The 16,404-nt window shown below is 40.3% G+C and overlaps 1 protein-coding gene across 1 annotated transcript; it reads left to right on the plus strand.

Moving 5' to 3' along the window:
- The first annotated feature begins 2,158 nt into the window (after window positions 1-2,158).
- On the plus strand, window positions 2,159-14,949 carry cand1 (cullin-associated and neddylation-dissociated 1). The gene is made up of 15 exons (XM_043236715.1): window positions 2,159-2,449; window positions 4,400-4,543; window positions 5,547-5,701; window positions 5,875-5,998; window positions 6,875-7,131; window positions 8,324-8,429; window positions 8,604-8,749; window positions 9,968-10,260; window positions 10,408-10,549; window positions 10,738-12,231; window positions 12,360-12,455; window positions 12,590-12,759; window positions 12,842-13,006; window positions 13,476-13,583; window positions 13,824-14,949. Exons 1-15 carry the CDS (start codon window positions 2,382-2,384, stop codon window positions 14,046-14,048), a joined length of 3,693 nt encoding a protein of 1,230 aa, XP_043092650.1. The 5' UTR covers window positions 2,159-2,381; the 3' UTR covers window positions 14,049-14,949.
- Window positions 14,950-16,404: the final 1,455 nt, after the last annotated feature.

Below are 16,404 nucleotides of genomic sequence, written 5' to 3' on the forward strand. Positions count from 1 at the left end.
CTTGGATAATCTTAGGCAATAGCATCAAGATTTATTTCAGCGCGAGGGGATGTTTCTCTGCAGTGACAGGAGGTCTCTCTCTTATCATTTCAGTTCAATGTCTTTCCAAAACACATACAAACACACATGCTCCCGCTCTCGTGACACCTACCGGAGCCTTGTCCCACTGCAACGGAGATCAATCAGTTTGAAACCTGCGCATATCGAACTATTCTTAAAGAAAACGAACTTCAAATTCAACTTTTCAACATGACAGGTTTCTCACAGAATTTAGTTTTCCGCACACCAGTTATGCACCACCGACATGTTTAAAAATCTCAATCTAGTGGGCTATTTAAAACAAATGAAAAAGAAATTCCCTCACTTAATGAGTTTCGAATGAAACTGCTTCATTTCTCCTCTCATCTGTGCTTTTGCATGCAGACGCACACTCGCCATCTTCTTTTTATTTCCTTTCTCTGCCTTTGCCACCTGGTGTCCATCCAAGAGCCATTTTCCACACAGCTGTTGAGGGTATTCTGAGAAATCATAACTGATTTCATGGTGAATTGATTTGCTGTTGTGCTTCAAAATAACCTGACAGATTGACAAGCGTGAAATCGAAGCCAGATCTTTATATATCATTTATCATTGCTCCGCGAAAATGTAAACATATTTTAAATTTTGTGTATACAGTTACATTTACATTACACACGCTGATTTTTTTTTATCTTGAGATATTCTGTGATTCATATATTTGAGTGCGTGTGGAGGCGCAAAGGTGCATTTCTCTGCATGACCGCTCTGCGCACCGCCAACAGTGCGATGACTGTAATCCTAATTATATTTGACCTCTTGTCTACTACTGAGTCAAAAACAATGTGCAGTGCATCTAACCAACCGGATCTCAGAGAAAAAGACAAAAAGACATAGCAATGCTGAATGTAGATTCTGGGATTATGAGAGTGGGTCAGACAATGCTGGAAGGCAGTCTTCTGCAAAGACGTCATCCAAACCCGTCTAAGGCAAAAGTCATTTTGGCATAACAAAATATACCGCATTAGTCTGCATATACTGCGCGGGACAAAATGATGACAATTGCATAAGTCTCTCCATCTATTCCTTCCTATTTCACGGTCTTACTAAGAGTATATCAGAGCAGAAAATGAGAGGGGTGTGCTGCACTCCTGTTTGGGAAAAGGGTAGGTTTTGCATGAGGAAATGCTGAAGGAAAGAATGAATGCATCTAACTGAGGGTCCAGAAGTCAAACCTGTCTTAGGGAGAACACAGTAACGGATAATTGCTGGTGTTTTCTCTCACTCTTTTATGCACCAGGTCGTTTCAGTGACCGAAACACAATAACAGCCACCCATTAATTTCATGTGTCACTAGAGGTTCTACACAGTGTACCATTTGCAATATATCATAGCTTTTTGAAATACCTAGCCATCGAGCGACCTCTCATTACTGATCCAGGATGGATCGGATCTCAGTTGTTTCTGTGAAGAATTCCTAAAAATGTAAACATATAAATAAATAAATGGTAAAACTTTCCGCAGTAAGGTGTCATTTGTTAACGTTAGTTAATGTATTAAATGATCAACAATGCATTTATTACACTGTTAATCTTGGTTACTATGCTAATATGGTCGTCCAACATTTTTTCACAACTTGTGATTTTAATAATGCATTAGCGAATGCTGAAATGAACATGAGCTAAGATTGATAAATGCTGCGCTTCATGTTCTTTATAGTAACGAATGGAATATATTTCCTTTCTCTTTGTGCTTTTATGTGTGTACAGTACAATAGATTATCCTGTTTAAATCGATGTGAAGTCAAAATGAATTTAAAAGTAATCTACAAGCAGTGTGACTATATTACCTAAAATGAATAATGTAATGGATTACGTAACTGATTACAATATTTTGTATGTAATTTGGAATCAGTAGCCTACCCACATATAACACACGGAGAGAGAAAGACAGCAGCACAAAACAATAAAGAATCAAGCTAAATTATTCAAGTACATTAAAACGATGTTCACGAGAACACCTTTATCACACAACAAAAACGATGGCCGAAAGATGGAGTTCTCATGTAGTCCAAATAGGCAGCTCACCAGGGTTTTGCAACACAGCCCCAATCCCATAGACAGCAGTGTCTGTCTCGTCTGAGCTCCTCCCTCCTGCAGAAGCGAGCAGCACCTCCATTCAAACCCATCCAAACTCAAGGCATGAGCGTCTGCTCTTCCCAGCACAGCTGCTGCTGATCACCTACCCGCACAACAAACTCTGGATATTCGTCTTGTACTTTACAGCCCCTCCAAACCTCCAGAAAGAGGCGAACTAAATCATTCTGGCCCTAAACGCACACACAAGTGGTTTTCCAGACTGCAAACATGGCGAGTGCCTCGTACCACATCTCTAATCTTTTGGAGAAAATGACATCCAGCGACAAGGATTTCAGGTCAGTCGTAGTGCAGACGTCTCGAGTGAGTGTTAAACGGCATGCATGTGTATTTCTAGCGCTTGCGACGGCGTTTAAATGTCTTAACGATTAGCGGATCGATCGCAGAAAGTTTTAGGCCGCAAATAGCGCGACTGTTGTTGTTAAGGAGGCTGCTTAGCTTAGCATGTCAAACTCACACCACCCGGGCCTTCATTTAGATTTTTCCTGTTTAAAATAGCGCACGGGATGTACATCCACGGCCGCAATCGACTCTTTGAATTGCTAGTTTGACATCGCTCGCTGGAATTGAAGCTGTCAAAAAGTGTTGGGTTTTAGTATGGATGTTAGCTAGCTAGCCGCTAGAATTAGCCGATTAGCTTTAGCATATCTTAGTGGTGACACTGCACGCGAACTGTCATATCATTTGCGACGAGTGCAATAATTTTAAACAAACCGTGGGCTTATTGTGCAGAAAGTTGAGGCAGTGCAATATCTCGTATCCGTTGTAATTTATTCCCCCAGGGTTCATATAAATTGGCTAATCTTAGCTTAAGTGTACGTCTTTGATATGTGCATTAGAGAAGTTTTTATAATGCAAAGTGCATCTCGAATTCAAGATTAATCTCCGCATTCAATATTTCAGAACACCTCTGTTTTATGTGCGTACTGACAGGTTTGACATGCCGTGCGTTTGTTTTCTTTTATTTAATTCTTAATCTCTTACTAACGTGCACTTATTGGCACTTATTTATAAAGGCAGTGGTTGATTCTTGTCCTTTACGAGTCACATGCTGTGTTAAATGGTTCAGTTCAAATGATTACAACATAAATAATAGTGGTACATACATTGGCTTTGGATGGAGAATACTGGCTTGATCAGAAACGCCGCCAAGGCTAGAAACATTATAAATATAGCAGTAACAGCTGAAAAGCATAATCATGAAGTTGTAGCATGTCTATATAGGTATTACAATTTTTGGGCCGTCATGGTGTTTTTGCTGTTGGGGGATTCCCTTTTAATGATATTCAGCAGTGGCCACCAGGAGGTTAATGGTTTGTGAGTTTTCTACATATCCGACAGGAGTTCTCAAACGAATGCTAATGCAGCCATCGGATCCTATTCCCAGAGTCTTTCCTGCCTGTCATCTCCGTCAAGCCGTTTGCTGCTCTCATTTCAGCTCTTTCTGAATTTCACAAGATTTCACCTCCTGGGAACATTTTGCTTACACACCATTCTAGGTCTCTTCTGCCGGCGCGTGCTGGCGTTCCCTCTCTCGCCCTGCTGTTGGAGCATGTGCGTCTCATACATTATTCATTCTTACTTAGGCTCTCGCTGGAATAAGAGATTTCATGCCTTCAAATATGTGCCAGAGCAGACGCACTTGGGTCTCTGTGTGAGTGTTTGTGGCACGTAATGGGGTATGCAGAAGCTTTTCGCTCGTATCACATACGAGGTTCTGTACTGAGGCTTTGATGTTGGCACCCAAAGACAAGATTTCATTTTAATCCACTCCAGTTTCAGCTCAGAAGTGGATTATGAATTATCCAACCGTGACAAGTGAGAGGAAAAGGTGAAAATGCTTCAGTCAGCCAATTTGCTCTGACATGCCAGTAGCCTCGCCATACAGGTGGCTCTCACTTTACGGCCATGTGGGGGACTTTACATGAACCATTCTGTTAGTGCTGAAGTCATACGAAACCTTCTTTAAGTGTGTCAGTGTGTCTGGACCATTGGAAATGCCTCTGGAGGAAAAAAAGCCTTGTTACTGGTAGTCATTGCTTATGTAAAATGTTGCATTTTATGAGTGGGACGGGACATTGAAGAAAATGTTGATTGTTCATTAGGAATTGGTTGGATAGTAAAAAGTGATTTTTTTTATATCACAATGTTGGATGTTAGGGGATTAATACATTCTGGTGTAAGGGTCAACCTTTTCTTGAGAATTAAGTCTTTGTTTATTCCCTCAGATTCATGGCCACCAATGATTTGATGTCCGAACTGCAGAAAGATTCGATAAAGCTGGATGATGACAGTGAACGGAAGGTGGTCAAAATGATCCTAAAGCTCCTGGAGGACAAGAATGGAGAAGTTCAGAATCTGGCTGTAAAATGGTAAGAATTATATATCACTTAAATGTGATATAATATAAAATTCTGACTTTTCTAGGTTTTAAGTGACATAATCAGGTCCCCGGTGCATGTACCAACCAAGGAAACATGTCAAAGAGTAACGCAGTAACTTTGTTTTAATAATCCTTTTTTTGCACGCGGCTGGTTTTGGTTTCCTAGTGATGTTGCAAAGGGATCTTGTTATAATAATACATAACCTACAGTTTTTGTATTTTAAATGCTGTGATGTTTTTATGATTTTATTCATAAAACCAGAGTTTTTAACTAATATGGTTTAAAATGCATGGTTTAAAATTATTTCAGCACGATAAACATCATAATCAGAACCAAAACCGATGTTTTGGTAGGAGCTGTAATGGCGCAGCTCTATTTTGAAAAAGAGGGCGGACAGCAAAAGCTCATTTGCATTTAAAGAAACAAGCACGGGAAGCAGTCTCTTTGCTTTCTCTCACAATAGCCAGTTTCAAAATAATTGAAACTTCACAGACACATTCTAGGCACTCCAGAGACTTATATCACATTTTGTAAGAAGGGGCATAACATGTCTCCTTTAAAAGCTTCTCTTAGGTATTTTAAGTGTGTCCTTCATGAATTGGCTTCAATTTGTCCTCTGAAAATGTTTTAATGTGAAATTGATTTGTGCCAGAGTGATTTAGTAAGAGGTATTGCTGTTTTTCACATTGATTTATCTCGGTTATTAGCCTCTAAGATTTAGTCCCATACCCACCCCCTAGATATTTTTGCATGGATTGCATGAATAAGTCAGTAATCGCTCTTCTTTTTCCATTTTGCGCTTTGTGCTGTGAAATACACGTTTGCTTACAGATCCTTAGTTTTTAAACCTATAAAAGATAAAGACATCTTGCGAATGAATTAAGACTGACTTGAATGCTAAACAGAAATAATGTACTATAGACATTTTTGCAGGCAGTAGACAAATAAGTAATATTTCAGAGGTTGCACTAAAAGTCCTTATTTCTTGCAGTTTGGGCCCACTTGTCAGCAAAGTGAAGGAGTACCAGGTCGAAACCATTGTGGATACATTGTGTACAAACATGTTATCAGATAAGGAGCAGCTTCGAGATATTTCCAGCATCGGCCTCAAAACGGTGATTGGAGAGCTCCCACCGGCATCCAGCGGTAAAACAACATGCTTTCCCTGTGTAGCGTTATTAATACAATCGTTTCCAGGGTGTTCAACAACAGTTTTTTTTCGGTTTGTCATGTACTAAAAGGACAGAGAATGTATTTAGCTATATTTAGTTGTTTTCCTGCACCGTCTCGCCTGCTAAGTCCATTTCTCTTTGCTTTAGGCTCTGCTCTTGCTGCTAGCGTTTGCAAAAAGATTACAGGCCGCCTCACAAGTGCCATTGCCAAGCAGGAGGACGTCTCAGTTCAGCTGGAAGCGTTGGACATCATGGCAGACATGCTGTGCAGGTATGTCAGTTGAGCCATGTGATGACTGCTGCTTTTGTTTAGAGCAATTGTGCTTTTGAGTGCACATGGGTTCCTGCCAGGTAATTTCTGGAAGTGTTTGTGCACATGCATCTCCCCTCTGTGGCAGTTCTCAGTTATCTTTTTCCTCAGTTCACTGAGCTGAATATACTTTCAGATCTTTCAGTTTAGACGCTGACTCTCAGCTCTGTATGGCAGCTAATGGCAGACTTTGAATTTGTCTTGGGTGATTGCATTTTGCATTTACATTCACATTCATGCATTAGGCAGAAGCTTTTATCCTGCTTGTGTGTTTCTTGGAGATTTGAATTCACAAGCGTGCCATTGCTAAAGTCATGCACTACCAGTTGAGGTGCGTTAAATAATTTATATGAAAAACATGTATTGCAAGAAAAACATGTATGCTGTTTTCCCTCTATTAGGATTTAAGGCCTGTTCACATTAAAAATGGAAATTGTAATAACTGTATTAGTATCAACATCAATAGACGTGAACATTGGTTTGACTTCAGTTAAAATTTTTGAATTAAACATTCGACTTAATCCACAATAAAACCTGCTGTTTTCAGAGGAATAGAGAAGCAGTTAGTCTGTACACTTCAGACACAAAAAGAATTTTTAATCCTGGTGTGTTTAAAACTTGAACTTTGAGTAAACTGCATGGTGGGATGCGGTATGCCCTTTTAATAATGAACATTTTGGTAAATAAGAGATATACGCTATATAGTTTAGAAATAATAAATGTTATGTTAGTATTCTATTTTTCCTATGTAAGTAGCAAAATTATGCTGTCATTATGGGATCTTAGCAACAAATTCTTCTTTTGAATGTCTTGCATTGTTTGTGTTCATTCATTCAGACAAGGAGGCCTCTTAGTGAATTTCCATCCTTCCATTCTGAGCTGTCTGCTGCCTCAATTGACAAGCCCTCGCCTGGCAGTGAGAAAGAGGACCATCATAGCCCTGGGACATCTGGTCATGAGCTGCGGAAACCTGGTCTTTGTGGACCTCATCGAGCACTTATTATCCGAGCTCTCACGCAACGAGTCCATGTCGACCACGCGCACTTACATACAGTGTATTGCTGCCATCAGCAGACAAGCTGGCCACAGAATCGGTGAGGCTCCCTCGTTGTTACAGACCTCAGTTAACTTAATGTGTTCGGGGTTCAAGACCTCATCTCAGTTACTCTTTAAGTGCTGAAAGCAATTTTAGTGTGCACTTATTGAAGCCATCAACTGTGATCTTCTCATAAAGCTATTAGTTTCATCACTGATGCTGTAATTTAGCCTTTGCTGGAATGAGTTAAAGCAAACAAAAGCTGTCCTCAAAGATCTTTTAAATGGTCTTAATTATTATAGTAAGATTTTTTTTTTCTTGCAGAAAGCATGGTGTAAATACATTTGTGTAATGATATTCTACTCCCCTAGGTATTGCCTAGGTATCCTAGGTATTCCATGGCTTGGTCCAGAGTCCTTTCTTATAGAAAATGTTTCACTCAAGATTGAGGTCACCAGCATTGACACTGAATTCTGATTACATTTTACTTCATGATTGCTTGGGTTGATGAGCAGTAGAAGTTATTCAGGCCGTTGTGCACCATCTTTCCCCATCCTATCAGTTTTGCATTGACAAGAATGGTTTTGACGTCATTCAAAGATAGTTTGTTGATTCCTCTTTTTTTTAATAATGATACAATAATAGAACATGTTAAAGTTCTCCTTAATTACTCGGAACTTTTTCTGTTTTGTGCAATTCACCCCCAAAGCACAATTATATATAGAAGTTATGAGCTTGAAGGCAACTCTCCTTGGAATTTGACCGAACAAATTGCCAGAATGTTACGTTGTGACAAGAGATGGAACAATCTCCAGTACGGTCATTATTACCCGTCACCTTGTCATCAACATTGTTCCATTGGTGTGCTGCTAAGGCAAGCCATTTGGCACAAATGAAATGAAGTGAAAAGTCATTTAGGTTTGCTGCTGTGGTGCGCCATTTCCCCCATCAGCCAATTACCGCCTACGTTTGATGAAACCAAGACAGCTGCGATTAAGATGCACAAGATTACATCAGTGGAATGCACTTAGTTTTGTAGCTATCTCTTGCTCTACTGTTTTAATTAAGTCTTTTTGTCATCTTAAGATTGTCTCTTTGATTGTGCTGAACACAGCAAGGCCTTTATCTTACAGCACTAATTTATATTTCTCAAGGAATTATTGCAGTTTGATGTAAAGTTTTGTAACTCAACAAATCTGTCTTGTGTGTTTAATGACTTTAAATGACAACGTGTTGGTTTTATCTTGCAGGTGAGTACTTGGAGAAGATCATCCCGTTGGTGGTGAAGTTCTGCAATGTTGATGATGATGAACTGAGGGAATATTGCATACAAGCTTTTGAGTCTTTCGTAAGGAGGTTAGTCTAACTGCTGCTGCTTTTTTTTTTTTTTTTTTTTGTGATGACGATACTCTGTTACTCTTTTGTGAGAAGTAGTAGTAGCTCGTAAGAGATTTCAAATAAAAGTTTCACATCTGCATTAATGTGAACTGATTACTGGTGTAATTTCAACTAATTACTTTTGATTCCCAGGTGTCCGAAGGAAGTCTACCCACATGTCCCAACAGTCATTAGCATCTGTCTTAAGTATCTGACCTATGATCCAAACTACAACTATGACGACGAGGATGAAGATGAGAATGCAATGGACGCTGACGGTGTAGATGAAGATTATCAAGGTACGAGGCGGGGCTCATTTCTCCTCTCTGTCTGAGGGAAGAAGGATTTATTCTCTCTCCTGAACCAAAAGTCTGTTTAGCTGTAAGTTACCAGCTCAGTTTGTTAGTTCTGGTGTGTGTTAGCCTCTGCTGGTCGCATAATAATACTACAAACCCTAGGGATTATTTTCCACATTTTAGGCGTCTTTGAAAGCAGTGTCTTGATAATACAGCAGTCGGAGAGGCAGTCTGTCCATCTATGGGACTGAAAAGTTGGCTGTCTGCAGACACTGTTTGCCAGACCATCAGAATCAGCCTGTTACTGGAATGAATGGGCGAGGACGACTTGTCCGGTCTAGCAGCTTTGAATAATGCTTAAGCCTTTACAGGCGATGAAATTGGCTCTGAGATTGGTTTTGGGGGTACTGATTGTCCTGTAAGGTCCAGACAGGCTTAAACGTTTGCCACCATTTCTCGTGTTACCTTAGAGATTGTCAAGCAGGCACCTTTTTACTCTACTAAATGCATGAGCATGTCGTGCCACTTTCTCTGACAAAGCATATGCATTCTTGGAATGAAAATGTTTTTTTTTTAACCATTTGTGCTCTGAAGCACAACTGAGTTTGGAAGTGCTCAGCATTGCATGTTGGAATGAAGTGTTTCATGTGGATGTACGGTTGAATAAATGTGGGTTGCTGCTTCTCAGAATTTGTCAAGAAGCAGGCCATAATGACAAGCCCCTGTCCAAAAGCTGGAGTCAGACATTCATAAATGCCTTTGGTCCGCTTGATCTTTTCTGCCATCAAGGATTTTTATTCTCAGGTGGAATAAACATTCTGGAGTGTTGTTGTCATCCATAAATCATATTCCTACCTATTTGTTGTTTTCTTTTCAATAATTGATTGTGCTGACTGCGCGCTAGTTTGTAAGCAGCAGTAGGAGGCTTGTACACTTTGGCAGCAGATTTGAGGGTACGTTTGTTTTCCTCTCAGAATCCCACGCTTCACAAGTTCATGCTCTTTGTGTTTTTGAAGCAAAGGGTTCAGGGGACAAACTTGTTGCTCTGTAGGTTTAACAGTGTCTGAGTATTAAAGAAATTATTTTTGGGGCTGCTAACTAAAGTACCCACACACGTCTGCATATCAAAACTATTGTGAACAGTATGGATTGCATTGAGCATGGGATTATTCCAAAGAAAAAAAAGACACTTATATCTTCTAATTCATGTGATCCAAACAGGAAGCGATGATGAGTACAGTGATGATGACGACATGAGTTGGAAAGTGAGGAGAGCAGCGGCAAAGTGCTTGGATGCTGTGGTGAGCACACGACATGAGATGCTACCGGAGTTCTATCGCACGGTTTCTCCAGCACTCATCGCCCGCTTTAAAGAACGGGAAGAAAACGTCAAGGCAGATGTGTTCCATGCCTACCTGTCCTTACTCAAGCAAACACGCCCTGCTCAGAGTTGGCTCTGTGACCCAGATGCCATGGAACAAGGAGAAACTCCTCTTACAATGCTTCAAAGTCAGGTAGGTTTTTTTTTTTAATTATTATTTATTCTGGTACATTACAGTATACTGTGAAGAGTGCAATATCACTTCATACTCTTGGGCTAACTAATAACATAACTAATTATGTAAGTTTATTTCGAAGAGTGATATTGTGTGCTTTTGCAGGTGTCCATGATAGTAAAAGCACTGCACAAACAGATGAAGGAGAAAAGCGTTAAGACCCGGCAGTGCTGCTTCAACATGCTGACAGAACTAGTAAACGTGCTGCCAGGGGCCCTGACGCAGCATATTCCTGTTCTCATCCCAGGTATGTGCCGCAGGCAAGCTACTACACGTTAAAGAGAGTAGAGTCATTCCTTCCATGATCATATGCTTAATTCTTGACAAGTTTGATCAGCATTGTTGAAAGTTCTATAGGGTAAACCTTTACAAATGTTTTACAGCAATTCCTCTTTTAGTATTTGGAGTGATGGTTGTTAATTTTGTTTCATCTAGGTATCATATTTTCTCTCAACGATAAGTCAAGCTCTTCAAATCTGAAGATAGATGCCCTGTCTTGCTTGTATGTGATCCTGTGCAACCATCAGCCACAAGTCTTCCACCCCCATGTTCAGGCCATAGTGCCTCCTGTAGTTGCTTGTGTGGGTGATCCCTTTTATAAGATCACTTCTGAAGCACTGCTGGTCACCCAGCAGTTGGTCAAAGTCATTAGGCCCCTCGATCAAACAGATGCTTTTGATGCTTCACCCTACATTGCTGACCTTTTTGCTTGCACCATTAAAAGGCTAAAGGCAGCAGATATCGACCAGGAAGTCAAAGAGCGAGCTATTTCTTGTATGGGGCAAATTATCTGCAACCTTGGGGATAGCCTTGGTGCGGACCTACCAGGCACTCTCCACATCTTCCTAGAGCGACTGAAGAACGAAATAACAAGGCTGACCACTGTCAAAGCTCTCACACTCATTGCAGGGTCACCGCTAAAGATCAACCTGAGGCCCATCTTGGGTGAGGCTGTTCCCATTCTTGCCTCCTTCCTACGTAAGAACCAGCGAGCGTTGAAGCTAAGCACACTGGCTGCACTGGACATTCTGGTCAAGAACTACAGTGATAGTGTTACACCAGCCATGATTGACGCTGTACTAGCTGAGCTGCCACCTCTTATCAATGAAAGTGATATGCATGTCTCCCAGATGGCTATCAGCTTCCTCACCACACTTGCACGAGTCCACCCTGACTCGCTGTCTAAGATAAGTGGCTCTATTTTGGCTGAACTCATAGCTTTGGTTCGTTCGCCGTTGCTGCAAGGTGGCGCTCTAAGCGCCATGCTGGAATTCTTCCAGGCTCTTGTAGCTACGGGAACTGCCAGCTTGGGCTACATGGATCTGCTACGTATGCTAACAGGTCCTGTGTATGCCCAGAGTGCAGCGCTCACCCATAAGCAATCCTACTACTCCATTGCGAAGTGTGTGGCTGCTCTTACCCGAGCTTGTCCTAAAGAGGGCCCTGCAGTGGTGGGACAGTTCATTCAAGATGTGAAGAACTCGCGCTCCACTGACTCCATTCGATTGCTGGCTCTGCTGTCCCTCGGAGAGGTCGGCCATCATGTTGATCTGAGCGGTCAGCCTGAGCTGAAAACGGTCATTCTGGATGCCTTCTCCTCTGCCAGCGAAGAGGTAAAATCAGCAGCTTCATATGCTTTAGGCAGCATCAGCGTGGGGAATCTCCCAGAGTACCTGCCCTTTGTCCTTCAAGAGATCTCTGGTCAACCCAAACGACAGTACCTGCTGTTACACTCTCTCAAGGAAATCATCAGCTCTGCCTCAGTGGCAGGGCTTAAACCGTATGTTGAAAATGTGTGGGCGCTGTTGCTCAAACACTGCGAGTGTACAGAAGAGGGCACAAGGAACGTGGTAGCTGAATGTCTGGGAAAGTTAACGCTCATCGACCCAGAGACTCTTCTACCCAGGCTAAAAGGCTATCTCTTATCAGGTGATTGTCTCTTAACTGTACCTGTTAAATCTGTAAATCAAAGTACTTTAAATTGAAATTAACTTCGACAAAGTATAAAGTTTTTTATTTCATGAATTGTTTCTTCTAATTGTTCTCTTTCTCCGCAGGATCATCTTATGCCAGGAGCTCTGTAGTTACAGCTGTAAAATTCACGATTTCTGATCACCCACAGACAATTGACCCCCTTCTTAAAAACTGCATAGGCAAGTGCTATTATCAGTTGGTTTTTTTTTTTACTTATATTCTCTTTTAAGTACAAATTTGCACTGTATTGAATTTTGTCCAGAACATATTTTATAACTGGTTTCAATTGTAATTTTTTTTTAAATACTTCTAGGTGATTTCTTGAAAACATTGGAAGATCCTGATCTCAATGTACGAAGAGTGGCTCTAGTTACCTTCAACTCTGCAGCTCATAACAAACCTTCTCTTATTCGAGACCTTTTGGATACAGTTCTCCCTCATTTGTACAATGAGACCAAAGTGCGCAAGGATTTAATCCGAGAGGTAGTGTCCCTCCTTTGTTCGCAGCCTTTTGCTTTACTGCCTTTTAAAACCTCAAAGCTCAATGATACCTGGCTCTTTCTAGGTTGAAATGGGTCCGTTCAAACACACCGTGGACGATGGTCTGGACATCCGGAAGGCTGCATTTGAATGCATGTACACTCTGTTAGACAGTTGCCTTGATAGACTTGACATCTTTGAATTCTTAAACCATGTTGAAGACGGACTTAAGGACCATTACGATATCAAGGTAAGCCATCAGACTCGGACTCCATGAATCTTTCATGAGAGACAGGCTTTTTGCCATGCAGATCATTTAGCGACCACAGAAGATGAAAGAGTGAATTGATTAACAAAGATTCAGTGTCGCTCATCAAAGGCATAAATGCAAAATGCATTCACAACAAATGTGGTCCAACTTTGTTTTTAAATATACTTATTTCCAGGTGTACTTGCATCATAATGAAGCAGGAGCATTAAATACTGTTTTAATATAATTGAGTGCTTTGTGCTAGAAAATGTTTAAACGTTTCAGTTGTTTACCTACACACTTTTACCAGGAATTATCATATATAGTATTTTTCTAGCAAGCCAAGGGTGTTTTACTGTTACCAGGAAATTCAGTGTGACAAAGTGTGTGCATTAGACTCATGATTCACAAAGGTTCATAGTTTTTTCTTTTTTTTTTTTTTTTTTTTTTGCTCTAATAATGTTTACAGATGCTGACGTTCCTCATGCTGGCCAGATTATCTAGTCTGTGTCCCAGTGCAGTGTTGCAGAGGTTGGATAGACTTGTAGAGCCACTTAGGGCAACATGCACCACAAAGGTAAGCAAAATATTCAGTAAACGCCTTTTTAATGACAGTGGTTGAAACCTAAAGCTCAAACATCTGTGGTTTCCATAGGGTCAAAAATTTGTATTCAGTTTGCTTTTTTTCACCAATCCTGTTCCTCAGTTATCACAGTCTGCTAGAAAAATTATGAAATCGTGAAGCCAATTCATTTGTCAAGTGCTGAACTCAATTTTGCTGAATTTAATTTCTGATTTATATCTTTTTTTTTCTCAGGTAAAAGCCAACTCTGTCAAGCAGGAGTTTGAGAAGCAGGACGAGCTCAAACGATCTGCTATGCGGGCCGTAGTGGCTTTGCTAACCATCCCAGAGGCAGAGAAAAGCCCCCTAATGAGCGAGTTCCAATCTCAGATCAGCTCCAACCCTGAGCTGGCCACCATCTTTGACAGCATCCAGAGGGACTCGTCCAGCGCCAACATGGAATCCATGGACACCAGTTAAGCGTCTAAGACGACGTAACCATTACCATTGCTCCCGAGAAAATCCACAAAAAAACCAATCCTGGGGGACCCTTGTATTGTTCCATGCATTGCACTGAATCAAAAAATAGGAGGAAACAAAATCTAAAGTTAAGAAAAAAAAACTAATGAAAAGACATTCATTCTCTGAAGCTTCAAAGCTAATTACCACATCCTTTTGTTTTTCTGTAAACAACAGGAAATTGCTTCAGTTGTTCATTGTTCTCCATTCTTCTCCATTTTCTTTTTTGTTTATTTTCATAATTCCTGAGGTTCTGTAGGTACCTCCACTCACAGAGGTGCAGAGGGACTTACAAGGTTACCTGAAAATGAATTGACCACAGTATTTGTGTTATCATGGGAGATTCGTTATTTACATTCTAGGCTGCTGACGACTTAAATCGGGATCTACAGGGGTAAACGATAGCACTCAGTGAGTTTGAACCATTTCAGGACCATTTTTTTCTGTCATGTTTCTTATCAAACAGGTTTTATTAGGTTTTTGTACGATTTGAATGTCATCTCTCCTCTTTTTACTGTTGACAACTTAAGTACAGAGCGAGATAAGTCTTAGAAACATTATCCTGAAGAGGTGTGGCATAGTTAGGGTATTTCATTGGATGAGTGACTGCTTATTTTTCCTTCACTGCATTTCATTACATTCCCACAGTCCGCAGAATTGCGAGTCATCAGCATGTGTCACACATCCAGAGATATGAGCATTCAGCTGCACACGTTTTGCATAATTTTTTTCTTTTTCTATTTGATGACAGTTTTGTTTGGCTCCAGCATATAGAGGTGAAATATGACATCAAACTTTGTTATGAGAAAATATTGCCCTGTATGGAACGCACATATGTGAATAAAATGAGTGGAGAATATTCTCTCAGGTGCTCGACTGTGTTCTGAAATCATAAGGGTGTTCCTATCACTGTTAAGATCCACTATTACACTGCCTTGTTTAGATCGCTTACTTATATATACAACAGTACTGCACTGTAAAAAAAACAATACTTTCAACTAAAAAAAAAAAACTTCTTACCCCACTTCATAATTTTTTTTTTTCTCTGAGTCAACTAAAATATTTGTTGTCACTTACATGAACGTTAATTAATGTTGATTCAACTAAAAAAATTTAGGTAGCGGGGTAATTAGTGTACAGATCTCTTTTTAGGGATGTCTGTATTTTGGGTAAAGGAACACGATCATAGATCTGAAGTTTAATCTGTTGCCCTGGAATCCACAGTGCGTAGAATATACCATCTAGGTTTATTTGTGTAGTCATGTATGCACTGCGTTCTACATCCATTGAAGTATGACAATATGGCAATGTTCCTCCGTTAGAAATCAATAAAAGGTTCATTGCAGCCTGCATCCAAATGTCATTTTATGGTCCTTCAAGTTCAGTTAGAACCATGATGAAGTCTGATGCATACTGCTCAGAATAAATGAGCTGCCTGAAGAGCTGCCTGAAATCGCCAGTTCTAATTTGCTTTGCTGACTTTATACGTCTTCTGCAAGTAAGGCTGTACTGGTTCTTCTATCAGTCCACCTGGAACCATAGGCTATTACAGTGAACACTTTTGAGGAACTACTCTGGATTTAAAAAAGGTTTGTACAGCTCTTTTATTTTACGCTCTTTGTGTCTCATCTAGATTTCATTTGTCTGTGAAATAATATATTTGGAAGCAGATACAGATCCAAAGTTCATACAGGTTTTCATTATATTTCAGGGTTTTATATATAGCTGTTCTTGGAGACTGCCGCACTGTTAACTGAATTAGTTGACCAGAATAATCTGCAGCATGGAGCAGATTGTTCTGCAAGACTGGATGTATCGTGATCTCATTAAATTGAGCGCATCTCGGAAATGGTTTTGCATAAGTCGAAGAGTTTTTTATATCAGCTAAGAATTTTTGTTCTGGTTTCAGGAACAAGTAGTGGTAACCTAATTGTGGTTGATTTTGCAGTCCTAGCTAGTGACTTGGTTGTTATTACTTCAAAGTATAACCGGAAAGCTGGAAACGCTGTTTTATAATTAACGACAATATGCTCAGGTCGTGTTCTTCATTACAAAAACAAAGCAAAGGTCATATACCCGTGCATATTGACCAATTCATTTTTATAAGCTCACAAAAGCTTTAAAATAATCAGCATTTCAACACGTCATGGTGGAGAAATCTGAACAGGGGTTTTGGTTCGCTTCTGCTGAAAGCATGAAAGTACATTAGCAGTTTGTCGTCGCTTAAATGAACCCACTTCCAATTTGCACGCTAATGAGTCACGCAAATGCTATTAAAGGCCAATTTACAGTGGCCCTATTTGCATCAGAGGTGTGA

The sequence above is a fragment of the Puntigrus tetrazona genome, chromosome 4 (assembly GCF_018831695.1).
Source record: "Puntigrus tetrazona isolate hp1 chromosome 4, ASM1883169v1, whole genome shotgun sequence".
Classification (NCBI taxonomy): Eukaryota; Metazoa; Chordata; class Actinopteri; order Cypriniformes; family Cyprinidae; genus Puntigrus; species Puntigrus tetrazona.